Source organism: Hypomesus nipponensis, chromosome 28 (genome assembly GCF_054491055.1).
Source record: "Hypomesus nipponensis isolate SF chromosome 28, ASM5449105v1, whole genome shotgun sequence".
NCBI classification, from domain to species: domain Eukaryota; kingdom Metazoa; phylum Chordata; class Actinopteri; order Osmeriformes; family Osmeridae; genus Hypomesus; species Hypomesus nipponensis.
The window spans coordinates 9,709,158-9,734,589 of NC_140388.1; the positions used below are offsets into that span (position 1 = coordinate 9,709,158).

Here is a 25,432-nt window from a genome sequence, read left to right on the forward strand (position 1 = left end):
GACTTCGCCAACTCTGCTAAAACGCGGCGTTAAGGACTCGTCTCCTTCCAAAGTTAAGACAACAAGACGACTGGGGAATGGCATTATGAAGAGTTAGCAGTAAGAGAAGCCCTGTGGCAGTTCCTAAAGAAGGTGAATCAGAGGATTTGAACAGGACTGTAACTAAGCCATGGCTCATAATGTGAGCCACCACATTAACTTTGGTTAAAACACAGTACACACAGCCAAGACTTCCTTTAAGAATACAAACTTATTTTCTGTGATTACCTCCAACTTCTTCATCGCAGTCCAACATAAACAACAGGAAATAAGGCAATTACATGGGTCTTACGTGTTATGGGTTAGTGTCTATAAGAAGTTTGGAGTGTGGAAAATATCAAAATCACCCTAACATCCATCCAAGAAGATTTCTGAGTTGCACACAAAAAATAAACTTTCTTTTCTATATCTATGTACTTTACAAACAAGAGGTAAGTTCAAACAGCAGCAGATACCAGCAGACTAGACCCTCAGCTGGTGACGTAAGCAAACTAGAACACGATTTTGTTTTAAATTATCTAATATCAACGGGAGAAATGGTGCACTGTAGGTTGCAGGCCAATTTCAACTCTCAAGCCTTTTCCGAGTGAACAGTTTTCATCAATATTTCACGAGTACATAATGCCAAATTACAACTTGATTGTGCTACCTTTCCTTGAACATGACAAAAGCTGATTACTTGGGCTGTCTGTGCTACGATATAGCTCAGGCAAACGTTAGATACTGTTTCTATCTGTGCCTAACATAAATAGAAATTTAATCTTGAGTGTTTGTTTTAGCATCTGGAGCAGCAAACGCAAATCATGAATCTCTGTTTGAACAGATCTTTGAGTCAATGTATATGACCGGCTGAGAATCTGTCTCCATATGAACACTATTCATAGACACCACAGGTTTAGAGGGTCTTTATATTTCCCATTTACTGCCTTTGTGTGCTAATTACATGTTGCCCTGCTAAACTTAATAAAATATTATAATATTTAAAAAGAATTATAATCTGTTACCATGTTAATGACATAATACAGTATAATCAAGGGAGTAATTGCCGGTATGAGGGCAAAGTGTGTTCCTACAGTCTGTCTCCTCTGGCTGTTCCACCTAGGAGGTCCATGCAGAGAAATCTTCCCCCAGAGCTTTAGCCAGGGGGCAGACATCTATCTCCAGCTCTGGCCTCCAAGCCTCCGCACAGCAGCTCTTCCTTGCTCTGTCTCTCTCCCCCCCCATCCTCCATTGATGATGATAGAATACGTTCTGGTGCTTAATTGAAATCGTATTTTACTCTCTGCCGCTCGAAGCTCTATCGCTGCCTACACCCTTATCGCACTGCCGCTGAAACAGAACGAGAGACGAGAAAGAGAGAAAGGAAGAGAACGATGCAGGCGGGTGACAAAAAGGGTGACAAAGTCACGACGACGGAGTGGGTGAGTGCAGAAGAGTGATCGAAAGAGGAGAAGAAGATGAAGAAACGGAAGAACAATCAAGGCTGGGTCGTAGAGAGGGAGAGAGAGAGAGGTAGAGGGGCTGGGGTAGAGATGTGTGAATGTTCTGCTTCGAGGGTCTCTACAGTCAATCCTCCATCTCAGCTCAACCCAGCACAGGCTCCACGCGGAGCTACGGGTCTAACCTAGTGACCCCCTACCTCATCTAAACCCAGCTCTGGTTATGAGAATATGAGGCTGTACAGTGTTCGACTGACACCTCACACAACATGTAAATCACCCCCTCTTTGTGGAAACATGGATTACGTGGCTTATTGCTTTTCTCCATTCGACTGAATATGCATAATCAATCCTGCGCTTGTGGTAACACTGGTAGTAATTCCTCACTCGTCAGAAGCTCCTGTGATTCACACCGTGTTGTGTAAGAATAGGCAGTGACTGAACCGAATGGTTCATGGGTCAGCTTTACAGGGTAGTTATTATGACAAATAGGAACATTAGCTAGGGAAATAGAAACACTGAATCCAGGCTAAATGAGCTTCTGTAATCCTACGTGCCAACACCACCCACCTGATGACACTGAATTTACAATTAGACAGACATCTCACGTTGCCTCGGTAGACCCCAGATCTCCTCTTACGGCCGGGGATGGGGAAGCATGCCTTCAGCCCTTCAGGTGGACGGAATCGTGGATTGCGTCCACGGCTATCCACAAGCATTGTCTCCAAAAGGGACATGGAATGCCTCTGGTGTGGTGCTCGCCAGAATTCCCCCGAAAAGGAAGACCTTTCAGGAATCCTTTCACGAGTGGACAGGCAGGGTTTCCTGGGAATGACGGGGTCTGATGGAAAGGAACCCCCCACCCTCACGTTCTCTACCGTGCCAAGGCTGGGTAGAGAGTGGGCAGCTTTTGAGACAGCAGCCTGCCGTGGGTAATGCCAGTCTCCCTGCCCTGTCGTCATCAGATCCTTGCAGAAAAGAACACCAACCTCATCACAAAAAAAAAACACACAAAAAAAAATTAAAAAATAAAGAGGAGGAGGTGGGGGGGGGGGGGGGGGTCGTCGTTGTGCTTAAATCCTCTCTAAACGCCCCCACATGGTTTTAGCAAAGCGTAAAAAATCATTCACACAGAGGGAGACAGAGAAAGAGAGAGAAGAAGATATTGAGAGGAATAGAGAGGAAACAGCTATTAGCAGCAGTAAGCAAGCTCAAGAGATCATGGTGAGGCAGTTCTAATCGCGGTAATGGTTTAAAACCTCATACCGTCCACCAGACGCAAGAAAGTCTCCACAAAAACTAGGCTCTGTAATCCCCCCTGCTTAAGACTATGCCCAGTGGCACCAAACAACCTCTCAACTGTCTTCATTTTCAGCAGAGAAAACTCCTGTGGCCCGTGGTGCTGCTTTTTAAAGAGAAGTCAAATTTATACTTGAACTGGTTTCAAGTTGACAACCACCTCCGTGATCAGAAGGCTGTGTACTTTGTACATCCTCCGCGTCAGTAAGTACACGTATCTTTGTGTAGTCCGGACACTGCTGTGGCCTTTATAAATGGGAAACCTCACCTCCTGTGGGGTTAAAGTCAACAACACAGGACTAAGAGCTCGATACTGTGCTTGGCCTGTTTAACATGTGAAGAACTCAAAGCGTGTATTCTTGCCGTCACCATACAGCAAACACCAACATAAGAACACTCCTTTGCAATCTTGCTTTTAGTGGTCCATAGTGAACCATGACTTCCCCCTCAGTGGTTTTCATATATTTCCCCCTGAGACTGGAGTTGTGATATAATTGTCACTTTAAAAAACAACAAGAGGGGTTTCTACCATGAGTGATAAAGTCATGTAGAAATTCAATAACCACAAGCATATCTCCTCCTAGTTGTTAGCACTCTTCATCCCATTATAGATGCTTATGGTGCAATTAGGGCATCCAAGTGCTTTACAACAACACACTGGCCCTGCTAAACAGTAAAGTAAGTCCTGTCGTGAACTATTACTGTGAAGCTTAGATGAGGCGTTCTTTCGCGTCGTTTCTGTGGCCCTTTGCTTTTGTTTTGGGTAATAAGAGGCTATTTAGAGGTGGGCTTGCTGGACCTCTGCCCACTTCGCCTCGTTAGAATTCCACGCAGGCGTTCTAGAAGCGGAATGAAGTGGGTGTCACAGTGGGGAAACTCTGAATGACCACGACTGCGTCGCTGTGGCACTGGGCAGAGTGGCAGACAGGACCACACAGCAAGCATGGATCAAACTGAGGCAGATCCACCACACACACACACACACACACGTGCACAGCTTCTATTGCATCCTAGACTAGTCTATCACATCCCAGAGACCTGGCTTACTGAGTGTGTGCATGTGAAAAGTGTCAGGGAAACCAGGCATTACATTTCAAAGCCCAGTAAATAAAGTTTGTATTGATTTGATCTAACATGTAATCTGTTTTGCTGTCTGCCACTGATTCAGGCAGTAAAAGAGAATCATGTAAGACAGCGTTACTGTTAATACGACCATACATCAATTGGAGTTTGGGCAACAGAAGGGCAATAGATCATGATCAAGCTAGACTGCTTAGGTCTGGAATTTATAAAATACCTTCTAAATTGAGGTGGCTTTCAATTTAAGTTTTCATTTTAAAGACATAACATTTTGTCCAAGATGATTCCGTTTCTTTTTCAATTCTACCCGGGGTGCCCAACTGTAAATGTTTTTCCAGATTTACTTCCATCCAAATATTCTACATATTTGAATATAATAGCCCTACAATACCAATAAAATTGTAATAGGAATTTTCAATTACTTGTATTTTGAAAATAATGGTAAAATAAAATGCCCTATTAAGTCGTACCTCTTCTTAGATGGGAAGATTATTTTATTAAGACTCGCTTGAATCATGAATCATTTTAATCTCTCTTAAACTCTCTCAAATCTAATCCTTCATGCTTTGTTTTTTCCCCTGTTTGTCATTTGAAGATGTACGGTATACTGTATATTTTATGGTTTCATTCTACCGTTGCCAATATGCAGATAAGAAATATGGAATGTATTTGTTCATTTTATGCATGGTTATAATACTATAATCTTTAAACTACAGTCACATTTCTAAAATATGTCTGGGCAGTTTGGAATAATCATTTAGGTTCACAATTTACAGCAGGGAAAGATAAAAAATAAATAAATAACATGGGGTTCTTGTGCCACCTTCTGGTGACCTTAGGTTACTGCAGCATTGACGATGTGCACACAAGAAATAAACCAGTGATCCTCAAACAGGTTGAGAAATGATGTTACGTGAATGCACTTGGGTTGGTTTGTTCATTGCCATGAAGACTAACTATTAAGCCAATCTTCACTGTAGGCTATAGATCATTTCATGTAGCCTACTGCACTTTTTAGACAGATTAAGAACAGTATACCTTGTCAACTGTATTAAGACGGACACGCGGAGCACCCCACTCTAGACTGATCTTCTCTCGGAGTCGATGTTCTCTGGAAATAACAAGGCACTTGTTGATGTCCAGATCTGGATAGCTCACTTGCAATCCGCCGCTATAAAAGCAGAGTTTGTTACAAAGTCAATGCTATTAGAGCCCATAGTCTCATATGGCTTACTGTAGCAGTATTGATACTTACTTGCAGAAAGAGGCATCAGACCGACTCAATGGTTTTAAGCCGGATTCCGAAGTGCCCCCTGTGATCTGAAGCATCCCAAAAGGGCACCCCAAAAGGGAAGCAGAAAATGCTAACAGTTTGGGCCCCAGCATCATGGCCTAAAACAACAACGCTGTTAGGAGACGTCGTGAGCAGATTCAAGGGATTTAGTTTCATTTTTTCAATTTCAGCCCACTTCTTAAATCTGTCTGAGAAAATGTAGGTCTTGGGTGACAGGCTATATACTAACACCAGACATTTAATGCTGATTGACGATTGACAACGTATACCATATTCTATACTGCCACCGTGTGGAACATACAGGAAATGTGTAGGTTTAAAATAGCACTGGTGGTATTTGGTTACCAACCAACAGCTTGCTTTTGGCCAGTATAATACTGTACCATAATTAATAGTTAGTTAGTTCTGCCTTGTACCTTATATACTATGAGTGGAGGCACCAGACCTACAACATTGTCTGATGAGTCAGTAGCCTAATTGTTGACTAAATATTAGTCCTTGATTAAGCCAGTGTGCTGGTCCAGTTAGCAAGTTATAACGTAGCTGATAACCTACCTTGCGTTCAGGAAAATGCAATAGGCTACGTCAACGATACCGGATAGTATTGAGAAAACTAAAAACAATTTTAGTCTCTCCTCGAAGTATAATAGAAAAAGTCGTGAAAATGAATGTCAACGTTGCAGAGTGGTGTCGTAGATGACAGCGTAGTTTACAAGCAAGTGCAATTCTCGCGCTAACAGTTGCTTACTAAATTTGTCAAGATTACTTGGACAACTTCCCATTTGTGGAATAATACAGAAATGGTTACGTATACAGTTGAAAGTGTGCTACTTTATTATTAAATACACATTATTTACAAATTGCAAGACCATGCTACAGAAATCCACATTTACTGCTCTCAAACAATACAAACTTCAAGAACAACTTAGGCTGTTGAGGACAAATGTCGGCAAGGCTTTTAACACTGAGAAAACATTCAAGTTTTAAAACCAGCCATTTAAATACAATGCATCTTAAACTATGCAATTTAGTCTTCAGAATATCGATATATATATATGGGCCTATGTTGAATGCTATAAGCTCCCTTTGGTTTGTGCTTTGCAGCGGTAAAATTAGCACCCAGACACATGGAAAGGGGTCTCTTAGAAAACAAATAATTTTTCTCGCCTCTAATATAAATCCAAGCATGAGCAGCCGTATAAGGCTAATGCAAATGATCAGGCTACATTACTCAATGTGTAAACATACCAAGACCAAGCCAGCATAGTGTTCTTCCAACTGACATTGCCCTTGATCAATTATTTTGATTCTAATCAATGTTTAATGTCCACAAATATGCATCCACTGTAATGATAACATTTTAAGTTAAGCTAATGACTGAGGCAATTTTGAATTAATCCCTGCTTTAATTTAATGGAGGGGGAGGGGGTTTCCAAACTTATTGTAAAATGTGTAATTTCTCAAATTTTAGCTTAAAAGACTTGAAAAACAAAATGACAAAATATTTAATCACAGTTGAAGCTAACAAACAAAGCGCACTACGATCCCCAGTGTTCACACTGACTTCACGCTGAGATATGTAGGAATATGTAGCCTAGGGTACACTAAAGAACACAACATACAGTACCATGGTGCTGGTACATCCTAGCTAGTAGGCTATTAGGCTACACAAACTCGGAACCAGTCACAATATTTACATTCAGTGTCACACACATTAAGGCATGAGGTGTCTGACGCAGCGCATCAGTAGAGGAGGGCACATTGACCATTTTAACTTAAATATGAATTCATAGACGGTAAAAGATTGTCACGTGGAATAAATCATCTCAATCTAAGAAGAGAAAAAAAGAAAAATTTAACTGCTCAGGTCAAACTGTCTATACATTCTATTGAGTATAGATTAAAAACAGTAATACCGAATTTCTCAATTAAATGGCATTTTGGAATGATTACTAATACAGAAACGTTTCCCACAAAATAAACACCTCGATAGTCTTGCATCATTATTTGCCATGACCAGGGTTCTAGTTTGGGGGGTCCCACAAAATTGGTGTTTTTCCATAATGTAACAGATTTGTGGATATCGTTTTCAGGAGTGAATGTCAGTTAGGCTAATCATGAATTATTATTGTTCAAAATGTTCAAATTCGAAACATAATTACATACAAATTTGGAAAATATACAGATAAGACAGCAAGATAGTGTTCAGATATTTTATGATGAACTTTAAGGGAACCATCCAAGAGGGATAGTACTTTTCAAACCCTTGTCATGACAAACATTCAGAAGTAAACATTCACTACAAAACTGTGTTTTTACATACAGTACATTATATTTAAAAGTGAACTGCTAATGGATTTTGAAAGTAGGCAATGTTAAGTAATGTTTCATTTCATGTTACACTTTACACATATAAACACTGTCCATACCAGTCCTTTCCTTGTAATCTTAATAGTGTACATGGTATAATTCACTTTAAGAGTCTTGTTCATGCAGTCTAATAAGCAGGTAAGGATCACATCTCCTTACAAGCATTCTCTTCTGCATTGTTGTCACGGTAACGCTAAGTTAAAGGTCCTTGTATGGACTTCTTCAAGATCTGCTTTATTAAAAAATAAATAAATCTGAATTCTATTCTGTCCCAGTCCCATCTATTCTATTTTAGACAGCCTTTCGCAAAGTATCCTAAAAGCAATTCAGCAAATACAGGGAAAATGCCAATCTAAAGAATCACCCTATGCATTAAGATGCCCACATAGCATTTTGCCTTATGGGATTTCTCTGAAAATTTGTAGAATGAAACTACAGAGCAGTTCAAAACAAGCTAGTGTCATATTCAACCACTCCTCTGCGAGTCTATTTCTATCAAGTCCCACCCTTAGTGGGCACATAGCATACTTCTGTGTAATTGTACTCTGAGGTAACATTTATGTTAGATTTAAGCTATGTTTGTTAATTAGCTTAATATTCCATTTTACGTAAATATATAAATACTCTAATGATTCAATGAGCACCGTGGGTTTAAATCTATATAGCTACAGTTGAAAGACAGAGCTAATGCACTTCAAATATATTCTGAGAAGATTTGACAGCACATCAATATGTCCCTGGTTCAAATTACCCCTGCATTTTGCTTTAGGTAAAAGCATCTACCAAATGAATACATAATCATTACTACATCAGATTATTCTACGTTGAGAGCAGTCCTTTAACAGCCATGGCTTGGTCAGAGGGCAGGTCCAAGACACAGTTCTCCCCAGGTCATGCAACAATCATACATAATATCATCAAACACAAACATATACAACGGGCTGTGTTCGATTAGTGATATGTGTGCCCTGGACATGAATGTCTTGCTATTAATATCAGTGGCCAAGTTGAAGCATTCACCATAATGGTATAAGAAATTCTTCAATCTGATCTGTACAATTGATTTTAAGGGTAACTTGACAGTGCAAAGCAAGTCAATATTCCAACATTCCAGATGCTTCCAAAGTTGAACATTCCATATATACTATTCAGGCTGGCATTTCTGTTCAAGACAGCATTTTGAACTTGAACTGAAACAGATATTTACCGTAATTCGATTACATTATGTCTTGCAAGAAGATAATAGGTTTGGAACTAAAAAGAAAGCCCTTTTGTGACAGTCAGCCACACATCCCAAAGAGAACACAACATAAATGTAGATACTCACTCAAAACAACCTCAGCTGTTGTGAACACAAACATTCAAATAAACTGTACAAAAGAGAGCAGGTCTTGCTAGACCTTCTATAATCAAAGTGGTTTTATGCAGAAACATAGCTATTTGGAAGATTGTATTTCTTGTTGAACGTATAGATCAATTGTACTGTATATATTCTGTAGTTTTATAGATTTTACAACACTTATGGGTAAAGTGTTCTACATCACTGAGACTGAGTGTGCTGGTTGTTGGGTGTTTGTCTGGTGCAGCTGATAAGCAACACTTGGTTGTTAATTCAAGTTAAGCAATGATTAGATGGGAGATGTCACAAAGCCTACTCATTTAACCTCACTAAGAACACAAAAAGCACTACAGTTTTTTTTTTTTTTACTGATCTTTGAAATGCGAGTCTTGTGGTCTTTGCTTTCCAATGAATGCGCTAGCAAGAAGAACGTGTGAAATGTTTCTTCATTGTTAGACTTAACTCACCCTACAAATCTACAGAGCGCAGATCAATCCGTTTGGGCCTACAACAAAATTTGCTGATCTTGTGTTTATAACCCTTCTTTGCCATCGGTCCCGAGAGGCCCTGCCTACACCCTGAGGACCAATCAAATGACAGCCGAGGAACCAGATGGAGAGTTTGAAGAAGGAAGGTTCCAGAACAGCCACTTGCGTTTACACTGTCTGCGCTGATACAAGTAGTCTTCCTTATCCCGCTCCTTGCGTGTCCTCTGGTAGTGGTCGTCCTCCTTCAGGTACCATACTGGTGGCCAGCGATGTTTCTCAAAGTATTCCTGGTTCTCTGCAAGAGACATTGCTAACATGTGTGAAACCCCCGTAAAATTAAAAAAGGGCAGTGAATCAAATGAAACCTGTAGGGCCACTAATGTAAGAATTAGCGCAGGAAAAAGTTAGCATTGCACAAACACAAAAAGCTTGCGTCTCAAAATGAGTCACCGGCCCTTTAATGCGGTTCTTGCATTACCTGGGGACTTGGCCTTCATGTCTCTGGGAAACTTGCGGCAGACACTGTTGTAGTTAGTGCAGATATGGTGGAGGCACCATCCAGTGAGTTGCTGAGCACAGTGGAACTGCCAGACACAGGATATAAATCACTTAATGACAGATAAGGTAAAGAACAGTATCACAAGAAGGGTGCATTAAAGCCGTTAGTCCATTATTATCTCGGAGGTTTTCTCGTCATGGGTCCAAAAAATATGACTCAGCATTAGAAACGCATTAACGCAGAACAATGGATTGCATCCAGCTTCGTTTTACCTGGGCCATCTCCAGATACAGTAAGACATCTCCGTCAATATCAGCCCCCATCATGGCAGTCTCCATCAACACCGTCACTGTATAGAGTTCTACAACAAAGGGGTCCTATTCATCAGACCAGCTGTTTACCTACATTCGGGTGAATGTACATACAGTATGTACAGTATACTCGTTAATGAACTCAGATAAACAACACTGCACAGACGATACCGAAGCAACAATGATTCTTTCGATCTATTTGTTCTTCGCTTTAGTGGTTTAGTGATGATTGGAGAATGATATAATATAACTTTATATAATAATGTCTGTCTGTGTTGTCTGACTGTGTCTCTAAACTGTTTGTACGAGATGGATGCCTTGTGTCACTGCAAACAAAATCTACCTACGGGGTACAAACACAGTAACCTGAACCTGATTAACACTTCAATAACGTCAACCGGTTCAATATCTAAACAAGCTGACAGGACTGGAGGGGGACACTTACCGGTCAGGGCAACGAGGTGCGGGAGGCACAGCCGGTTGGCCAGAACGATGAGTTCCATGGCGTCCAAATCTGCCCGGGAGCAGAAGCGGCCGGTGTACAGGTATTCCAGCACAGCCCTCATGCAGCTGCGCGTCGTATTGGGAAACAATACCTACGGCACAGAACACAGACAAGGCGCAATGCAGCAAGACTTCCCATGGTTTTATATGGGGTTCTGTTTGCCTTCAAGCTGTAAAGGATGGGTTGGAGATGGGTTTAGCTCCGTGGCAGAGCTTTTGACTGCCGATAAAGAAGACCCAGGTTCAAATTCTCCCCTGTACGTCACGTTGGACAAACATGTCAGCTAATTTCCTAACATTTTGTTACATTACTAAAGACCAGTTTAGACAAATGAAGAGGATGAATTTACCTCTTTGGTGCAACTCTCCACAAACGGTCCTCCAAACATGGCTGCCATCCAGTCACAGCTGGAGATAAGCAAGGGTTTATGGGCCATAATTGTTCCGTCATCCAGCTTAAACACAACATCTATAACAAATATAAAAGATAAATGAGTTATCCTCTTTTCGTTTGTATTTTTCCAATGATTTTTCTGTTCTTAATCCTTCAAGGAGACAAAGTCAAGTCCTCTCACCAGAAAACGTTCCTTTGGCTAGGCATTCTTTAACTCGGTTGGTGCGGCGGACGTGAAAGGCTTTGGTGATTTCCTGGTTCATGAACGCTTCGTTGTTGAGAATGTTGGCCACCATCATCCGCAGGTCGAACACTTCCAGCAGCTCTGCAATGTGCGCAATGTGCATCAGCTCCTTCTCGTGCTCGTCCAGCTGACCTGTGTACAGGTAGCGCAGCACAGCCCTGAAAGGCCCCAGCTGCATGGACTGGTCCATGTGCACCACGGTCATGGGTCTGGGGCTGTAAGTCACTGGGTCGTCCACCACTTCCTCCTGGATGCTGACAAAGGCCCTGCTCCAGGACGACAGCAGCCGGCCTCGACCTTCCAAGTCCCTCAGGGTTCCGTCGCTGGTGCAGGCTCGCAGGTTAGCCCTGCCGCCCTCGGCGCTGCTCTCACACACGTCGAAGCTGGCGGCGCGCATCAGCAGCTCGCGTCCGGAGAGGGGGGCCGGCCGGGGGGGCCTCTCGGCCTCCTCGGGTCGCGTGTCCATGATGAAGAGGTCGTAGAACTTGGAGGAGGACGTGGCTAAATAGATCTTGTGGGCGAAGATCTTCTGTCTCTCCTGTAGGACTAAGATTACGTCAGCACACAAGGAGTCTTCCAGAAGGCGGCCCGGGTGCTCGTCGGTGGTGGTCGGGGGAGGGGGCACGGTGATTATGGGTGGGGGGGGTTTGGGTGGCAGGAAGGGGGCCTGGAGGAGGGGTCTCTGAACGTTGCGCAGGTGGGACTTCCAAAACTGCAAGTGACGTCGTGAGATCAGGGCTGCACGGATGGCGTTGTCAAAGACATCCTTGACTCCGAACTGTGCCACAACACTGGTCTCATAATATGGCACTCCCAGTTCCTTAGCAACCTCCCGGCCTTTCTCTGGAGGCAGGATCTCATTGGATTTAATGGGTCTGAAAGAAATTTGAACAAAATCCACGACATTCATTTCAGATAGCTTCCACAGGCAGAGCAAGCAGAAAGTAAACGGGAAGACGCGATGAATCGTCAATAAAAACGCAACCTTGCCAATGGCCGCCGTGCCCTGTTGACGGCCTCCAGGTCGGCGTAGCGCAGGTCCAGCTGACAGCCCACCAGAATGACAGGAGCGCGGGGGCAGAAGTGCTTGATCTCAGGGTACCACATGGTCTTCACGTGGTACAGGGAGTTTGGGTTGGCGATGGAGAAACACAGCACCACCACATCAGACCTGAGGGGAGATGGGGATAGAGAGAGGACATACATGTACATGCTAAGGGTGTAACGATACACTCAGCTCACGATTTGATACGTATCACAATACTGGGTGTACGATACAATACGTATCACGATATTTTGAACATCATTTTTAATGAAACAAATTCAATTACCAGCTTTTTTCCAAAACATTAAACATTTGCAATAATTTTCTTTGTTGTACATACAATTGAGTTAACTCAGTTCAAGCGATTCCTGTGAATGCAAAGAATGCACGCATGATGCAGGTGCAGAGTAGGTTGCGTGCTGGTAGCTCAACCAATAGGATCAAACGGACATCATATTGTAAAAATATTGCCATAACTCTACGATACATACTGTAACATTTTTGTATTGCAATATATTGTTCCACGATATATTGTTACACCCCTAGTACACATACACACACACACACACACACACCAACGCCGTTCACTCAGTAGAACGACATAGCTCTACGCAGATCGCACCTGCCGTAGGCAAAACGCCGATCCTTGTGGTGGTCCCCGAAAGTGTCCCAGAGGCGCAGCGACACGCTGACCTCGTCCACCACATCCCTGGAACGTTCCAGAACCTGATCGAAAGAAAGAGGCCGAGCCTTAAAAACAGTCGGCTTCATGTCGCAAAGAACTGATCTAAAATGTAAATGCAGCGCCGCCCCACTCACCTCCTGGCAAACCCTGTACTGATCTATGGCCCAGACAGTGGGAACGTGAGTGGCGAGCAGCTGATACTGAGTGAGCGTGGCGTTACATGCCCGGGCGCAGATAAGGCGCGTCTTTCCCACTGCGTTGTCCCCGACGACCACGCACTTGATAGTCTCAACATTTGGCCTTTCATAGTCCATGTCAGAATCCATCAACTGGGACCTGTTAGGGAGCACAAAAGCAGAGTCTAACCCAAAGCCGGATAACTAAGGAGAGTCAGCTACTTAGAGGTGTCAAAAAGGTACTTGTCAAATCAATAATCCATGACCTCACACCTAAACTATTCACCTGAACTTACAGATGGAAGGGATCCAGAGGCCCTCAGAGTCACATCTGCATTGCTCACACTGTCTGCAGTGCTATCAATGGCAGGTCATGTGACCTGCTCCCAAAAGCATCTGCCTGTGCCAGTTCAGAAGATCCCTGTCATTACTTGTTAAAAGAAAATGTTTAAAGGGAGGGCAAGCACCCAGGGATATAGGGTTTAAAAGTAGAATGTGTTCACGCCGGTGCATGCATGGCCTACATCTAAAATCAGGCAAAATACAACCTTCACATAAAACAGCATGTCAGCAGCACATCAAATTGCACACAGTTATGTTCATGTCAAAAGCTACTATTGTCACCTGGTCATAAAAATGATGTTTGTGCTTTTGCTACCAATCCTGTATTTGTCTGCTTTGCCCTTCACAAATGTCAGCCTCACGCAATTGTAAAAGGTTGCAACCTAAGGTGCTGAGATTTCTTCACTCACGTCACGTTAAAGCAGACTGTGGCAATTATACCTCTTGTTGTAGACCCTAACTGTATATCTGTTTCTGATGTGTGATTATTGGTTCATTTCAGTAGTCTACTGCCAGCAGTCAAGAGTATTCTCAAATAGGCTCTTCAAAATGAAAGAACAATCTGTGCATATAGCTGCAAAGTCAGCCTCGGCAGTAGCCTATTACTAAACACTGTATAAAGGTTGATTAATTTCCCCTTCTAAAACGATGTGTTCAGGTAACCAATTTTCGTTACAGCAACTCTGGAGAAAAACAACGTTTGGTTGCGGTGAGATTAACCCGTCAAGAGGGCAGTCTCGTGATAAATTGTAAAAAAAAAAAAAAAAAAAAAACTAGACGAAAGCACCTCCTCTATGCAGTTGTGTTTCCGCGGCTTGCTGTTTGTAATCCAGTTTATTCATAGTGCATTAAGCTATTAGGAATTCAAAAACTTCCAAGCTAGGCTATACATTTCACATGATTGATTTATGATGCAATGACCCACGAGCATGAGTTAGCGAAACTGTAATAACCTCTTGCGCGAGTTTGCAAAGGTAGCATAATCAACGTCATGCAATTGCAGAACGTTAGGATGTGATGTCTGAAAGGCCAGATGCCTATATTATTGTTTGCAGGCCCCATAACTGTTCTGAATCCAGTAGTATAAACTGAGCTAATAAACATCAATTATTTTAGGCTACCGAGCCAATTTACTGTAATTCAGCGCTAGGCTACTGCTTCTGGCGACATGTTATGTAACACGCAGTGTGTGGTTTAAATGGCATGTAATGGCCTGGCAGGATTTTCATTTTGAATGCATACGCATTTTGCTAAAGTAAAGTAATCGTGTCTCCTTACCGCAACATAGGGAAGTGGTGAATCGGATTGACCGACGTTTGAGACCGAGAGGGAAAGAGCTCCATCGGATGCGGCTTGCACCTGACGGCAGCTTGAATTTACCTTCATCTTCGCAGCAAGGTTACCCGTCTTTAATGCAGGCGGTCGTCCGCAGTTACCACAAATTGTGTATATTATTTATGACGACGAGTGCGTCCAACATAATCGCAATGTTTGCTGCGAACACTGTTCACCAGGCTCGGTCCTTAGCCGAACGGCCACGTCCACCCAGCGCCGAAGAACCACCTCCTGTTACAGTCTACGTAACTAATAATAGAGGCACGCGCACTAACTTCAGTTCATTCATTATTCATACAAACCTTTCTCTCTCTCTCTCTCTCTCTCTCTCTCTCTCTCTCTCTCTCTCTCTCTCTCTCTCTCTCTCTCTCTCTTTCTCTCTGTGTCTCTGTCTCTCTCTCTGTCTCTCTCTGTCTCTCTCTTGCACGCACACACACACACACAGCAAATTCACATAGCCTACACACATTATATTACAGTACTATTTTAATTTGTTGGGGTTCCAGTCACCATTTGACCTTCTGAATTGACTTTGAGAAAGAACTGTAATAGTCTACTGCCTTGTTGGATATTTAATTTGACATGTTCAAAAACATGGTATAAACCTGCATTTCCATCAAGTCGCAAACATTTCCCTTTCAAAACTGTTAAACCAGGCCAGCTGAGTACATGGATGTACCTGTAATGTATGGTCTGATCCACTAGATGAGGCTGCTACACCAACTTGCTTCCCTGTGAAACATTTCTACAGGACTTTATAATGACAATCCTTTTCAAGTTTTTGTATTTGTACTAGTCTAACATAGTATTTTTAATAAGCATCTTAAAAGGGCTCTAATACATATGCTTATTACAAGCACTTGTATTTGAAGTGTTACCCAGATCATTTAGAGTAATCCACAAGGGACCATATACAGTAAATGTACAAATGAGTTATTTGTAAATGTTAGGATGGTTATATAAAGGGTAACCTTTTTTTTCTTGTCACCATTACAAGAAAACATTAAAGAGATACAATGCTAAATAAATGATGTGCTCCTTGATCCTGCCTTAGTATGCACTCTCACAACCATGAGACATGGGTTTGTGTAACATCAAACAGTGTCTAAAGGTCAAATACAATTGTGTAACAAAAGCTTCGTTGACAGTGGTTTAGTCTGGACTCTGTGCTAGGGTCCAGGCAGTTTTCGTTTGCTTGTTGTTTTATTGACTCAAAGAGCTTGAGGGATGTGGCGCTCATAAGGTTCCATTAACAGTCCCAATGGCCACTGCTAGTCCAGACTCAGAGAGACTCTCCCTGGAGGCTTACCACATCTCAGCAGAGTTAGGATTCATCCTCCCTGAACCTTTGGTATGTAAATATGTTTATTTGTGTGTAAACTTTGTTGTATTGTACAACACACGTTACTTTTGCCTGTTAAACTTGCTCCGGTGTGAATTTCATTCTTGTTTTTTTTTTTTTTTTACTGTTTGTTGAATGTAAGTAGTGTTGACTGCAGTGAGAAATTTCTTAAAGAGTTTAATCTTTGAATGTGAAATCAGTACACTTTGACCAATAACCGAGGCCGACAGACTGGGTAGGGTTTTTTGACAGTTAGGCCTATGGACGACGTGCTCAGTGTGACTGGCAGCACCTTGACCTTGACTGTTTTACGATTTTACGTCTTTAAAGTTTAGAACTCCTGGAAGGAGATTTGTTTTTTACTCCAGGCAAGGTAGAGAAGGAACGTTAAACTGGCGTAATTTATGTTTTCGCCAAGTCAGCAAACTTGTTATCCTCTATCCTCAAGTGAGATTGATGTTATGATCAACTACTCAACTATTCAACTACTCATCAATTCCTCAACCATATACGTAATGTAAGTTACTTGTTTTGGGATTTCATACTTATCTTCTTATCATCCTCCCCCATAGACACAGGTACCTCCCTACTACCAACCATGGATGGAAATAGCTCAACATGTCACGGAACTAATAGAATCTCACATGTTGCGCTCCAGAATTCTCCAGGTACCCTAACCCCCATTTGGACTTGCAGTAAAAACCGTCCTGCTTTGGATTCACATGCTTGAATTTTTTGAACATAAGAAGCGGAATGTGACCTGAATGTGTCTTCAGAATTAATGTTCTAAGAACGACGAGGGAATTCCAAGTTCTAAGTGCACTGCTACACAACACGTGTGTGTTTCATGCATGTGTCAGTCAGGCTGTGTGTGTGTACTTTGCCTCCCAGATGCCCATGTTGAACCCTGCCTTCCTGGAGAGCCACAGAGATCTTCGCATGGCCCACTTGGCCCTCAGCATCATGACAATGGGCTACATATGGCAAGAGGGAGAAAACGACACCGTCAAGGTTACCCTCCGTCCGTTTACAAAATGCCCTTCAGTGTTTTAGGCTTACCTTTTTTCCGTCTTTGAAAACTTGGAATCGGTTTCAAAAGGACTGCGGAGCGAGTGCTGATCACCACTATGTCACATGGATACCCTCCTTAGATGCTTCCCCGGAACCTGGCTGTTCCATACTGGGAGGTGTCCCAGCGCCTGGGGCTGCCCCCCATCCTTACCCACGCAGACGCGGTGCTGGCTAACTGGAGGAAGAGGGACCCAGATGGGTATGGACACTAGTCCAGGAAGTCCAACCCTCTTCCTGTGAGGTCACTTCCTGGGAGGCCACCCTCCAGTAGGTTTTCATCTGAACCTCAGTTGTTGTAACAAACCTGATTCAGCTTATCAGCAGTGAGATCATTATTAGGTGCAGTATTAGGTGCAGTGCATTAGAATTGGACCAGACAACTACAGGGTGCTGTTCTCCAGGAACAGGGTTGGGTCGCCCTGCACTAGACTTCTTATCTATTCTGTTCTAAATGCATCTGCTAAGGACCTTTTCCGTGTTTCTTTTTTTCCATGTTCTGCCTCGTTACTTCCCGCTTCAGACCATTCGACATGGAGTAGGTATCTTATAAAGAAGATGCATTTGTTGTTTGTCTCTGGTAGTGTCTCCACACTCTGATGGAACTGTTGGAACGTCATCACAAATGCACTCAGACAGCTTTGGGTTGTTGATGAGGATGTTGGGAAGTCAGCCATGTCGACAATGTTTTTTTGCCCCCTCCCTGGTTAGCAACCTGGAACTGCTTTTCTCCCTGCCCGGGGGGGACAGCGTGCGGGGCTTTTTTCTTGTCACCCTGCTGGTGGAGAAAGCTGCAGTCCCTGCGCTCACGGTAAAGTCTGTTCAAAACACTTTGTTGTGGATGAGGCACGGCCGAGAAAACATCATGGTGGATCTTGTGGGTGGCAGCATGTCTTACTCTTGCGTTTCAGAGCATCCCTGTTGTGATTAATGGGGTTCGGGATGGTGACATCAAGGCTGTGACCAGAGCCCTCGAGGACATCAGCCAGGGCATCAAAGACATGACAGACAAACTCAAACTAATGCATGGTACGAAGAACCGCATGGCCTATGCACCCACGCCACTGTGCCACAGAGCACTAACCACTGTCACATGTTCCACATTTATTTCCTAACCTCTCTGCTCTCCTCGGAGAATATATTTGGCTGTTTGTGTCGGGTTCGTGCGCATTCTCATACTGGGAAAGTGTCTCTGCTGTTGTTTCCAGTGTATGTGGATCCATCAGTGTTCTATGGAATCGTGAGGATCTATCTGTCGGGGTAGGTGAACAACTGCTCTCTAAAGCAACGATGACGTAACACGTTTCACGTTAAAACAAGTAAACATGTGTGTGTGGTCAGGTGGAAAGACAACCCGTCCATGCCAGAGGGTCTGGTGTATGAAGGAGTTCAGGAGGAGCCCTTGGAGTTTTCAGGAGGAAGTGCTGCCCAGAGCAGTCTGCTGCACTGCTTCGACCAGCTCCTGGGGATCCAACATGAGCCACAGAGTGGTATGACACCCCAGTCAATCATGTTAGTGTGACAGATCCTGGAATAATGTAGAGGGAAGGGCATGCTCACATATCGTATCCCGTACGTAGGTGCCTTTCTGACCCGCATGAGGGACTACATGCCCCCCGCCCACATGCGTTTCATCCGGGACATCTCACGGCAGCCCCAGCTGCGAAGCTTCGTCCGGGAGAAGGCTAGCGAGCCCCTGACCCGGGCCTTCCAGCTGTGCGTGACCAACCTGCTGGCCATGCGCAGCTACCACATCAACGTGGTGAGCCGATACATCACGGTTCCCGCCGCGCGCGCTCGCCAGCTCCGCGCCCAGGGGAAGAGCTCAGCGGGGGACATGGTCAGCAGGGCGCCCACCGTGCTGGAGGACAGGGGGACCGGAGGCTCGGGCATCATGGACTTCCTGAAGTCGGTGAGAAATCGAACCCGAGACGTCTCCCTGCCCGTTAAGGCCAATAACGACGGGCAGGGTCTCAATGGATCCTCATAGGTCACGTGACCTTGTCCAGTGACCACACAATGCAGCAAGCACACAAACAAAGCAAACACAGAAGGTACTAAACGAGGTGAAATCACATTGCACTCAATGTTTTATATCTGTTCAATCTTTTAATAAATGACTGGACCTTTCTGAGAATTCTTTGTAAATGCTTTGTTCTTGAGTGCTGTCTTGGTAGTAAACAGAGCTCTGTTTTTGCTCAGCAAGAGCGATGCCACTCAGTCAGTCCAAGCTATAATATAAACCATCAGTGTTTGAACGAATGCAACCGCTAATCTCTTCACTTAACTTCAAGTAGAATCCAAAGAATGTCGTTTGTGTGCTCTCACCACAATCCACAAATCCTGGACGACAAGTCCAGGACAATAATTGCTGAGTTCTTCTCAGCAATTATTTTTAGTAGGACCAACAAGTTTATAATCAAGATTTTGTTTCGATAGGATGTAGTAGTAGTTGATGGCGACTAGAAAGACACTGCAGATTTAACATTCTGTATAGTTCAAGTTCACTGATTTAAATACTCACACGTTCCTTTTAAACTCTGTCTTCAGGGAGTCAGGTGTCTGAGCGGTTAGGGAAGCGGGGTCAGAAGGTTGCCAGTTCGATTCCAGGCCGTGCCAAATGACGTTGTGTCCAAGGCACTTCACCCTACATGCCTCGGGGAGAATGTCCCTGTAAGTCGCTCTGGATAAGGGCGTCTGGTAAATGAGTAAATGTAAAACACCAATAGTTTTCCCATAGCAGCGTGCAGTACCCCAAGACACCAGAGAGAGGCAGTGAAGAGGCTCCCTGAGCTCAGGAGTTTCTGCCTCACTGACAGCCAAGGGACTGAACTGTATGTCCTACACTTCACCTGGCACACATGCTCCACACAGTCTTGTACGGGGTCTATAAATAACCAGGTCTATGATCTCGGCTTCTGTTTAAGAGATAGGCCGTAACAAGATAAGATTAGGTTATGAGACTTTATGAATAGAAAGACTAATGCTGCCTGTTTAACAAGCAACACATTAGTCAGACTAAGACAACTTTGTGTTTGTTCGTGGTTTGTACATTTCAGAATGTTGATGGATAAGAGCTCTCCTTTGTCATAAGAGGCCATTGTCAGGCTTTTACATGAAGTACGTGAGGTATCTCTGAATGGAGTTTTTATACTGCAGTACAATGCACAATGATGTGGAGATACACCTGTAATCAGAGGTTCCTCTGGTCAACCTGCCATCCTCCAGCCCACATCCAGCCCTCACATGCCCAGTGCTTCCTGGAAGGAATAGAGCATGGAAATCCCAGAGACAGAAAGAATGGGATTGTGCCACAAATGGCTTGAGTCGTATCATCTTCACCTCTCCTGGCTTGTGTCCATTGGCGCATCATTAAAATAATAGTTTTACAATCAGATAAGATGGTTGATGTGGCACTCTGCCATGGAAATATTATCGCACAAACCTAGGCGATCTACTGTATCTCACTCTTTCTTTCCACATACAGTAGAGTACTTTGTAGACATGCCAAAAATGTTTATAGGTTAAGCCAATCTTTTTAACATTCTTTATTGAACACACATGCAGCGTGTTGCTGGTTTACACAGATACTTTACGACAATCCCAATATTCAGATACCAATGTGTGGGTGTTGAGTCATGAGGATGATTAGGCTGTTCCGAAAGATCAGTCAGACAAGCCTGCTTCATTCATATTCCCTGTAACTCACCCTCAACTCAGAGCCCCTCTACGATCTGAGACGTTGCTTTTAATCGCGTCAAGCAGCAGGAGAGAGAGAGAGACAGAGAGAGAGAGAGAGAGAGAGAGAGGGAGAGAGGTGAGGGGAGAACGGAGAGGAGAGAGGGAGTGCTGGGTGGCGAAAAGGACAAACCCTCCGCTCACATGTCCTAACTGATCTGATTAGAACCCTTCTCTGCAGCCAAAGCAAATAATCCCCTTCCTTATTGCCCGATTGTGGAGGAGTCCCTGACAACCTGGAGGTAAACAAACCATCTCCAAGGATGTGTTCATTGTGTGGCCGAGCCTGTACTGTCTGGGAAGTTGGAAAAGGTTCAGGATCTTGTAACAGTGGCTGGTTTCGGGAGAGAACGTGACACACCAACACACGCCCTCTTTTCTCTCCCTGCCCCACACGTCGTTCCCTCAGTGCGACTGAAGAATGATGTGTGTGTATCTACTGCTGAACACGAGTAGAATTACGTTGCGTCAGACAACGGGGAGACAATGCCAATGGCCTCTTCTTTGTCGGGTCATAGGTCACCGGGTACGTCGAAATCCAGAAAGCTTTAAATCTGTAGCGTGTTTAACCGCAGCAAACAGACAAAAACGTCAGCAACATTCGCAGTTTGCGCTGGAGAATGGTTACCCCAGAGATGTTCTCCTCCTAGTATAAAATGAGACGCCAGTAGAATGAAGACGAATACTCAGCATTCAAGGCGGTTCCCCTCGCAAGGGCTCGCTGGAATCTGCCCGCGTCACGGCCTTTTGTTCGAAAGGTTAACGCAGTCATGAGAAGAATGACACGCCCGGTGGGCCTCTCTGGCACACTCCAATGGCTGACTCACCCCTGGCCAGGTGTGGAACAGAAGCACAAACACTCATCATCACGTCACATCCCTGATTGACAACATGGCCCTGAGTCTGACCTGTCGCCGTTGAACCTCATATTCCCCCCCCCCCCGCCAGCCCCCAGCACTTCCTCCCTCTCCCCCTTCCTGTAGCTGACATCCACCTCCTTCCTGCTCCTGCTCCACCAACTTCCTCCTCCCTCAAAGGTTGTCTGTAATGTCACCTTCCACCGCTGGCACCCACACACTCACGGTATCACCGACCTCCCATCGAGGGCGTCGAACCAAGCAGCAGGAAGTTCCCCCCTCCGGGGGGACTCTCCCGCACACAGAGGGAGCATCCACTCCTCCCTATCTCCCTGTCAAACACACCCACGGACGCCTCCGCTCACTGTGCATACAGAAACACAGAGATAGTTTTGCTTGATATAGAGAGCGTGACCGGACTCGGGGTGTAGGTTACACAGCAGGTAATCGAAGATAAATACTAATCACCTATCTACGGGGTGGCGAATTTGCAAACACTCAGGAACTGGAGATTCATATCATCAGGAGGCTGTTCACACCTGCCTTTTTAGTGTCCATTAAACTCATCCTGCTGTTCGCCTGATTGAGAATGAGTGGCAGCTGTTTAAAACATTGTCTCTTTTACAGCCAGGTGATAAACATGCTGTGATACTCTATGTGATTACTTCATTTCAACACATCTCCTGTAGGCATCCCACAGGAGACTCCGGTAACATGATGCTCTGCATATACGATTTCGACACCCTCCAGCGAGTAATCTATATGAAAACTGTGCATATCTACAAACCATTGAAAATAATTGGACTCTGTGTAATTTATAGTCAGTGTTCTTGTACAGCATCAGCTTTGACTGTAAAACTGTAAAGAGACATGAGAAAGACAGAGAGAGAAGATAGAGAGAAAGAAAGAGAGAGAGAAGATAGAAAGAGAGAGAGCGACAGAGAGAGAGAGAGAGAGAGAGAGAGAGAGAGAGAGAGAGAGAGAGAGAGAGAGAGCGAGAGAGAGAGAGAGAGAGAGAGAGAGAGAGAGAGAGAGAATTAATATCCAGAAGAACAGGCATGGACACCCTGTACTATTGTACACTGCATAGTTTCCTGTTCTGCTACGTGGACCTCATTCATCCATACAAATGACTTCCATAAGAATGGGGCTTCCTTTGGAGTGAAGGTGCATGAGAAATTGTATGAAAATCCTGGAGGGGTCTTCTAATCCCAAACTTCCCAGAGAAAACATTCCTCCTCCCAGGCGAGATCCGGACTTGTTCACAGAGCTGTGGAAGAATCTGGGTGGGCTGGGACCAGGCTAGAGGAGGGTCAGGGCCAGAGGAGGGTCAGGGCCAGGGGAGGGTCAATGCCAGAGGAGGTTCAGGGCCAGAGGAGGGTCAGGGCCAAGGGAGGGTCAGGGCCAGGGGAGGATCAGGGCCAGAGGAGGGTCAGGGCCAGGGGAGGGTCAGGGCCAGGGGAGGGTCAGGGCCAGAGGAGGGTCAGGGCCAGGGGAGGGTCAGGGCCAAGGGAGGGTCAGGGCCAGGGGAGGGTCAGGGCCAGAGGAGGGTCAGGGCCAAGGGAGGGTCAGGGCCAGAGGAGGGTCAGGGCCAAGGGAGGGTCAGGGCCAGGGGAGGATCAGGGCCAGAGGAGGGTCAGGGCCAGGGGAGGGTCAGGGCCAGAGGAGGGTCAGGGCCAGGGGAGGGTCAGGGCCAGAGGAGGGTCAGGGCCAGAGGAGGGTCAGGGCCAGGGGAGGGTCAGGGCCAGGGGAGGGTCAGGGCCAGAGGAGGGTCAGGGCCAGGGGAGGGTCAGGGCCAGGGGAGGATCAGGGCCAAGGGAGGGCCTGGAAGGGTCAGGGTCAGGGCCAGGGGAAGACCAGGACCAGGTCCAAGGCCAAAGTGAACTAAAATGAGTGAACAAGGCTAGAAATGAATAGATGACCTACAGTAAGACACTCAAAACTCTCCAAAGCTTATTTTTTTATTTTCTTTTTTAAGTAAAGTGTTACTAATATTCACCATCTCAGTACTTTGCTATGGGTCACTACACATGATGCATCATTTGCAAAATTGAATTGCTCAGTTTAATGAGACCACTTTCCAAACATATTTTTCCAAAATGTTCCACTATTGTCCAGTAACGTCAAGACAGAGTGTCTAGCCAGAAATAACACACAAGTTTTAAATAGCCTGATAGTAAAAACGAGATGACAAGTTTTCCTTCTTAGTATTTTCTTTTCTCCATGCCCCCCAAACCTCCCCCACAGAAAACACACACACATTTAATATAAACACCCAATAGGGTGGCATCCAGTCTACAAACCAATCTATGCGTGCGTGCGCACACACACGCGCGCTCAACAGGGGTCAGAATATTCCCATTCCAACTCCAGTCTTCAAACAAGAAAGGTCTATAAAATGCAATTACCCAGAAAAGAGTCTTGTAACACTGCAACGTACTGTGACCCGTTCTGTTCTTTATTGCACATATTTGCATGCAGAATAATGAAGATTTTTAAGGAGAAAGAGCTTGCACTAAAGTATACTAAACACGACCAAGCATTTTTCGGTGTTTTCACTTCCCTGCTGTTTCAATGATCACCGAGTTCGGATTTTCAAGTCATTCTGCTCCGTGTCGTAGAGGTCTGAACGTGCAAAACAATTTCGAAGAGCCCTCGTAATCTTGTAATATGTGGAAACAGATTTGAGTCTAACCCTGGATTTAAGTGTGGCACGCGGGGAGGCTCCATTAACGGCGGAGACACAAATGGATTCGAAAGCCGTGTTTGTTTCTATGAAGAGATTTGCTCGGACTGGATGGATCCAGTGCCAACAGGAAAATGGAGGGAAGAGAGCGGTTCGTTAGTTTGGAGGACAGTTAGATAAAAGATCGATAGGCCCACGGAGCGAAATGGATGCGAAGAGAGTTGGATTTCATGGCGCTAAAAGAAAACCATGTACGCTGGGCAGAAAGCTGCGTGTGCCAAAGCTGCCCTGGTTCGTCATTTTCCCACCCCGAACCCACTGCTCTGGCCCCAATCAGGCCTCGGAGAAATTGCCCCTCACGCAGGAGCTCCACAGTAGCTCGAAGTAGACTGTCTCACGCAGGGGAATGGAGGCTATTCCAGAGCTCTCCTGTTGAGTCTGAAGCTTGAAGGTAAAGTGCAGGATGTTAATTAGAGGGTTGAAGATGTGATTTATTTGGAAATTGTCTAACAAGATGCAGCACGAGTGCCGTCTGTGCTGCCTTTGAGAAATCACTCCTTACTGCTTTGGTAAAAAAAAAAAAAAAAAAATCCACTTTGTGCATACATGCAGGAGAACCCAGTAAAGAGTCTGTCATTGAATCTTGTTGTTGATGGCAAGATAGCAGTGGAACACAGAGAGTCCGTTGCACCGTTAGGAGCTAATGGCATCTTTCCCATGGAAAGAAAAGTGAACCAGCTCTCTTCTGACTGCTGGGAGCCTCAGTCTGTCAGACACAGCCGGATCACATTCAGCACCACTTTTCCCACAATCTGGCCTTTATTAGTTCAGCTAATAGCAGCCCTCAGAACCAGGTAG

The 25,432-nt window shown here is 44.6% G+C and overlaps 3 protein-coding genes across 8 annotated transcripts in view; 1 reads left to right on the forward strand and 2 right to left on the reverse strand.

Annotated features, from left to right (window-relative positions):
• pebp4 (phosphatidylethanolamine binding protein 4) overlaps positions 1-5,846 on the reverse strand; it is a 39,778-nt gene extending 33,932 nt beyond the window's left edge. Inside the window, exons 1-3 of one of the 2 annotated variants that reach the window (XM_084694291.1) lie at positions 5,707-5,846; positions 5,113-5,249; positions 4,896-4,968 (exon numbers count right to left, since the gene is read on the reverse strand). In XM_084694291.1, the coding sequence (XP_084550417.1) occupies positions 4,896-4,968; positions 5,113-5,246 (207 nt within the window). In that variant the 5' untranslated portion in view covers positions 5,247-5,249; positions 5,707-5,846. Of the gene's footprint in view, positions 1-4,895; positions 5,029-5,112; positions 5,250-5,706 lie in introns of both variants that reach the window. The other variant, XM_084694290.1, reaches the window with a different exon arrangement.
• Positions 5,847-5,962: 116 nt separating this feature from the next.
• On the reverse strand, positions 5,963-15,119 carry rhobtb2a (Rho related BTB domain containing 2a). Of its 5 annotated transcripts, none has more exons than XM_084695004.1 (11): positions 14,827-15,119; positions 13,503-13,606; positions 13,165-13,366; positions 12,968-13,071; positions 12,286-12,471; positions 11,238-12,175; positions 11,013-11,131; positions 10,604-10,754; positions 10,120-10,208; positions 9,827-9,932; positions 5,963-9,643 (listed from the first exon to the last, which is right to left on the reverse strand). In XM_084695004.1, exons 3-11 carry the CDS (start codon positions 13,354-13,356, stop codon positions 9,450-9,452), a joined length of 2,079 nt encoding a protein of 692 aa, XP_084551130.1. In that variant the 5' UTR covers positions 13,357-13,366; positions 13,503-13,606; positions 14,827-15,119; the 3' UTR covers positions 5,963-9,449. The 5 variants fall into 5 exon arrangements, with proteins under 5 accessions (XP_084551130.1, XP_084551131.1, XP_084551129.1 ...); XM_084695005.1 differs by having other exon boundaries at positions 13,493-13,606; XM_084695003.1 differs by having other exon boundaries at positions 13,503-13,636.
• Positions 15,120-16,098: 979 nt separating this feature from the next.
• Positions 16,099-19,430, forward strand: ido1 (indoleamine 2,3-dioxygenase 1). Its single transcript, XM_084694842.1, has 10 exons — positions 16,099-16,234; positions 16,798-16,893; positions 17,117-17,236; positions 17,377-17,495; positions 17,817-17,831; positions 18,005-18,104; positions 18,205-18,322; positions 18,502-18,553; positions 18,635-18,783; positions 18,874-19,430. Exons 1-10 carry the CDS (start codon positions 16,145-16,147, stop codon positions 19,281-19,283), a joined length of 1,269 nt encoding a protein of 422 aa, XP_084550968.1. The 5' UTR covers positions 16,099-16,144; the 3' UTR covers positions 19,284-19,430.
• The last annotated feature ends 6,002 nt before the right edge of the window (positions 19,431-25,432 follow it).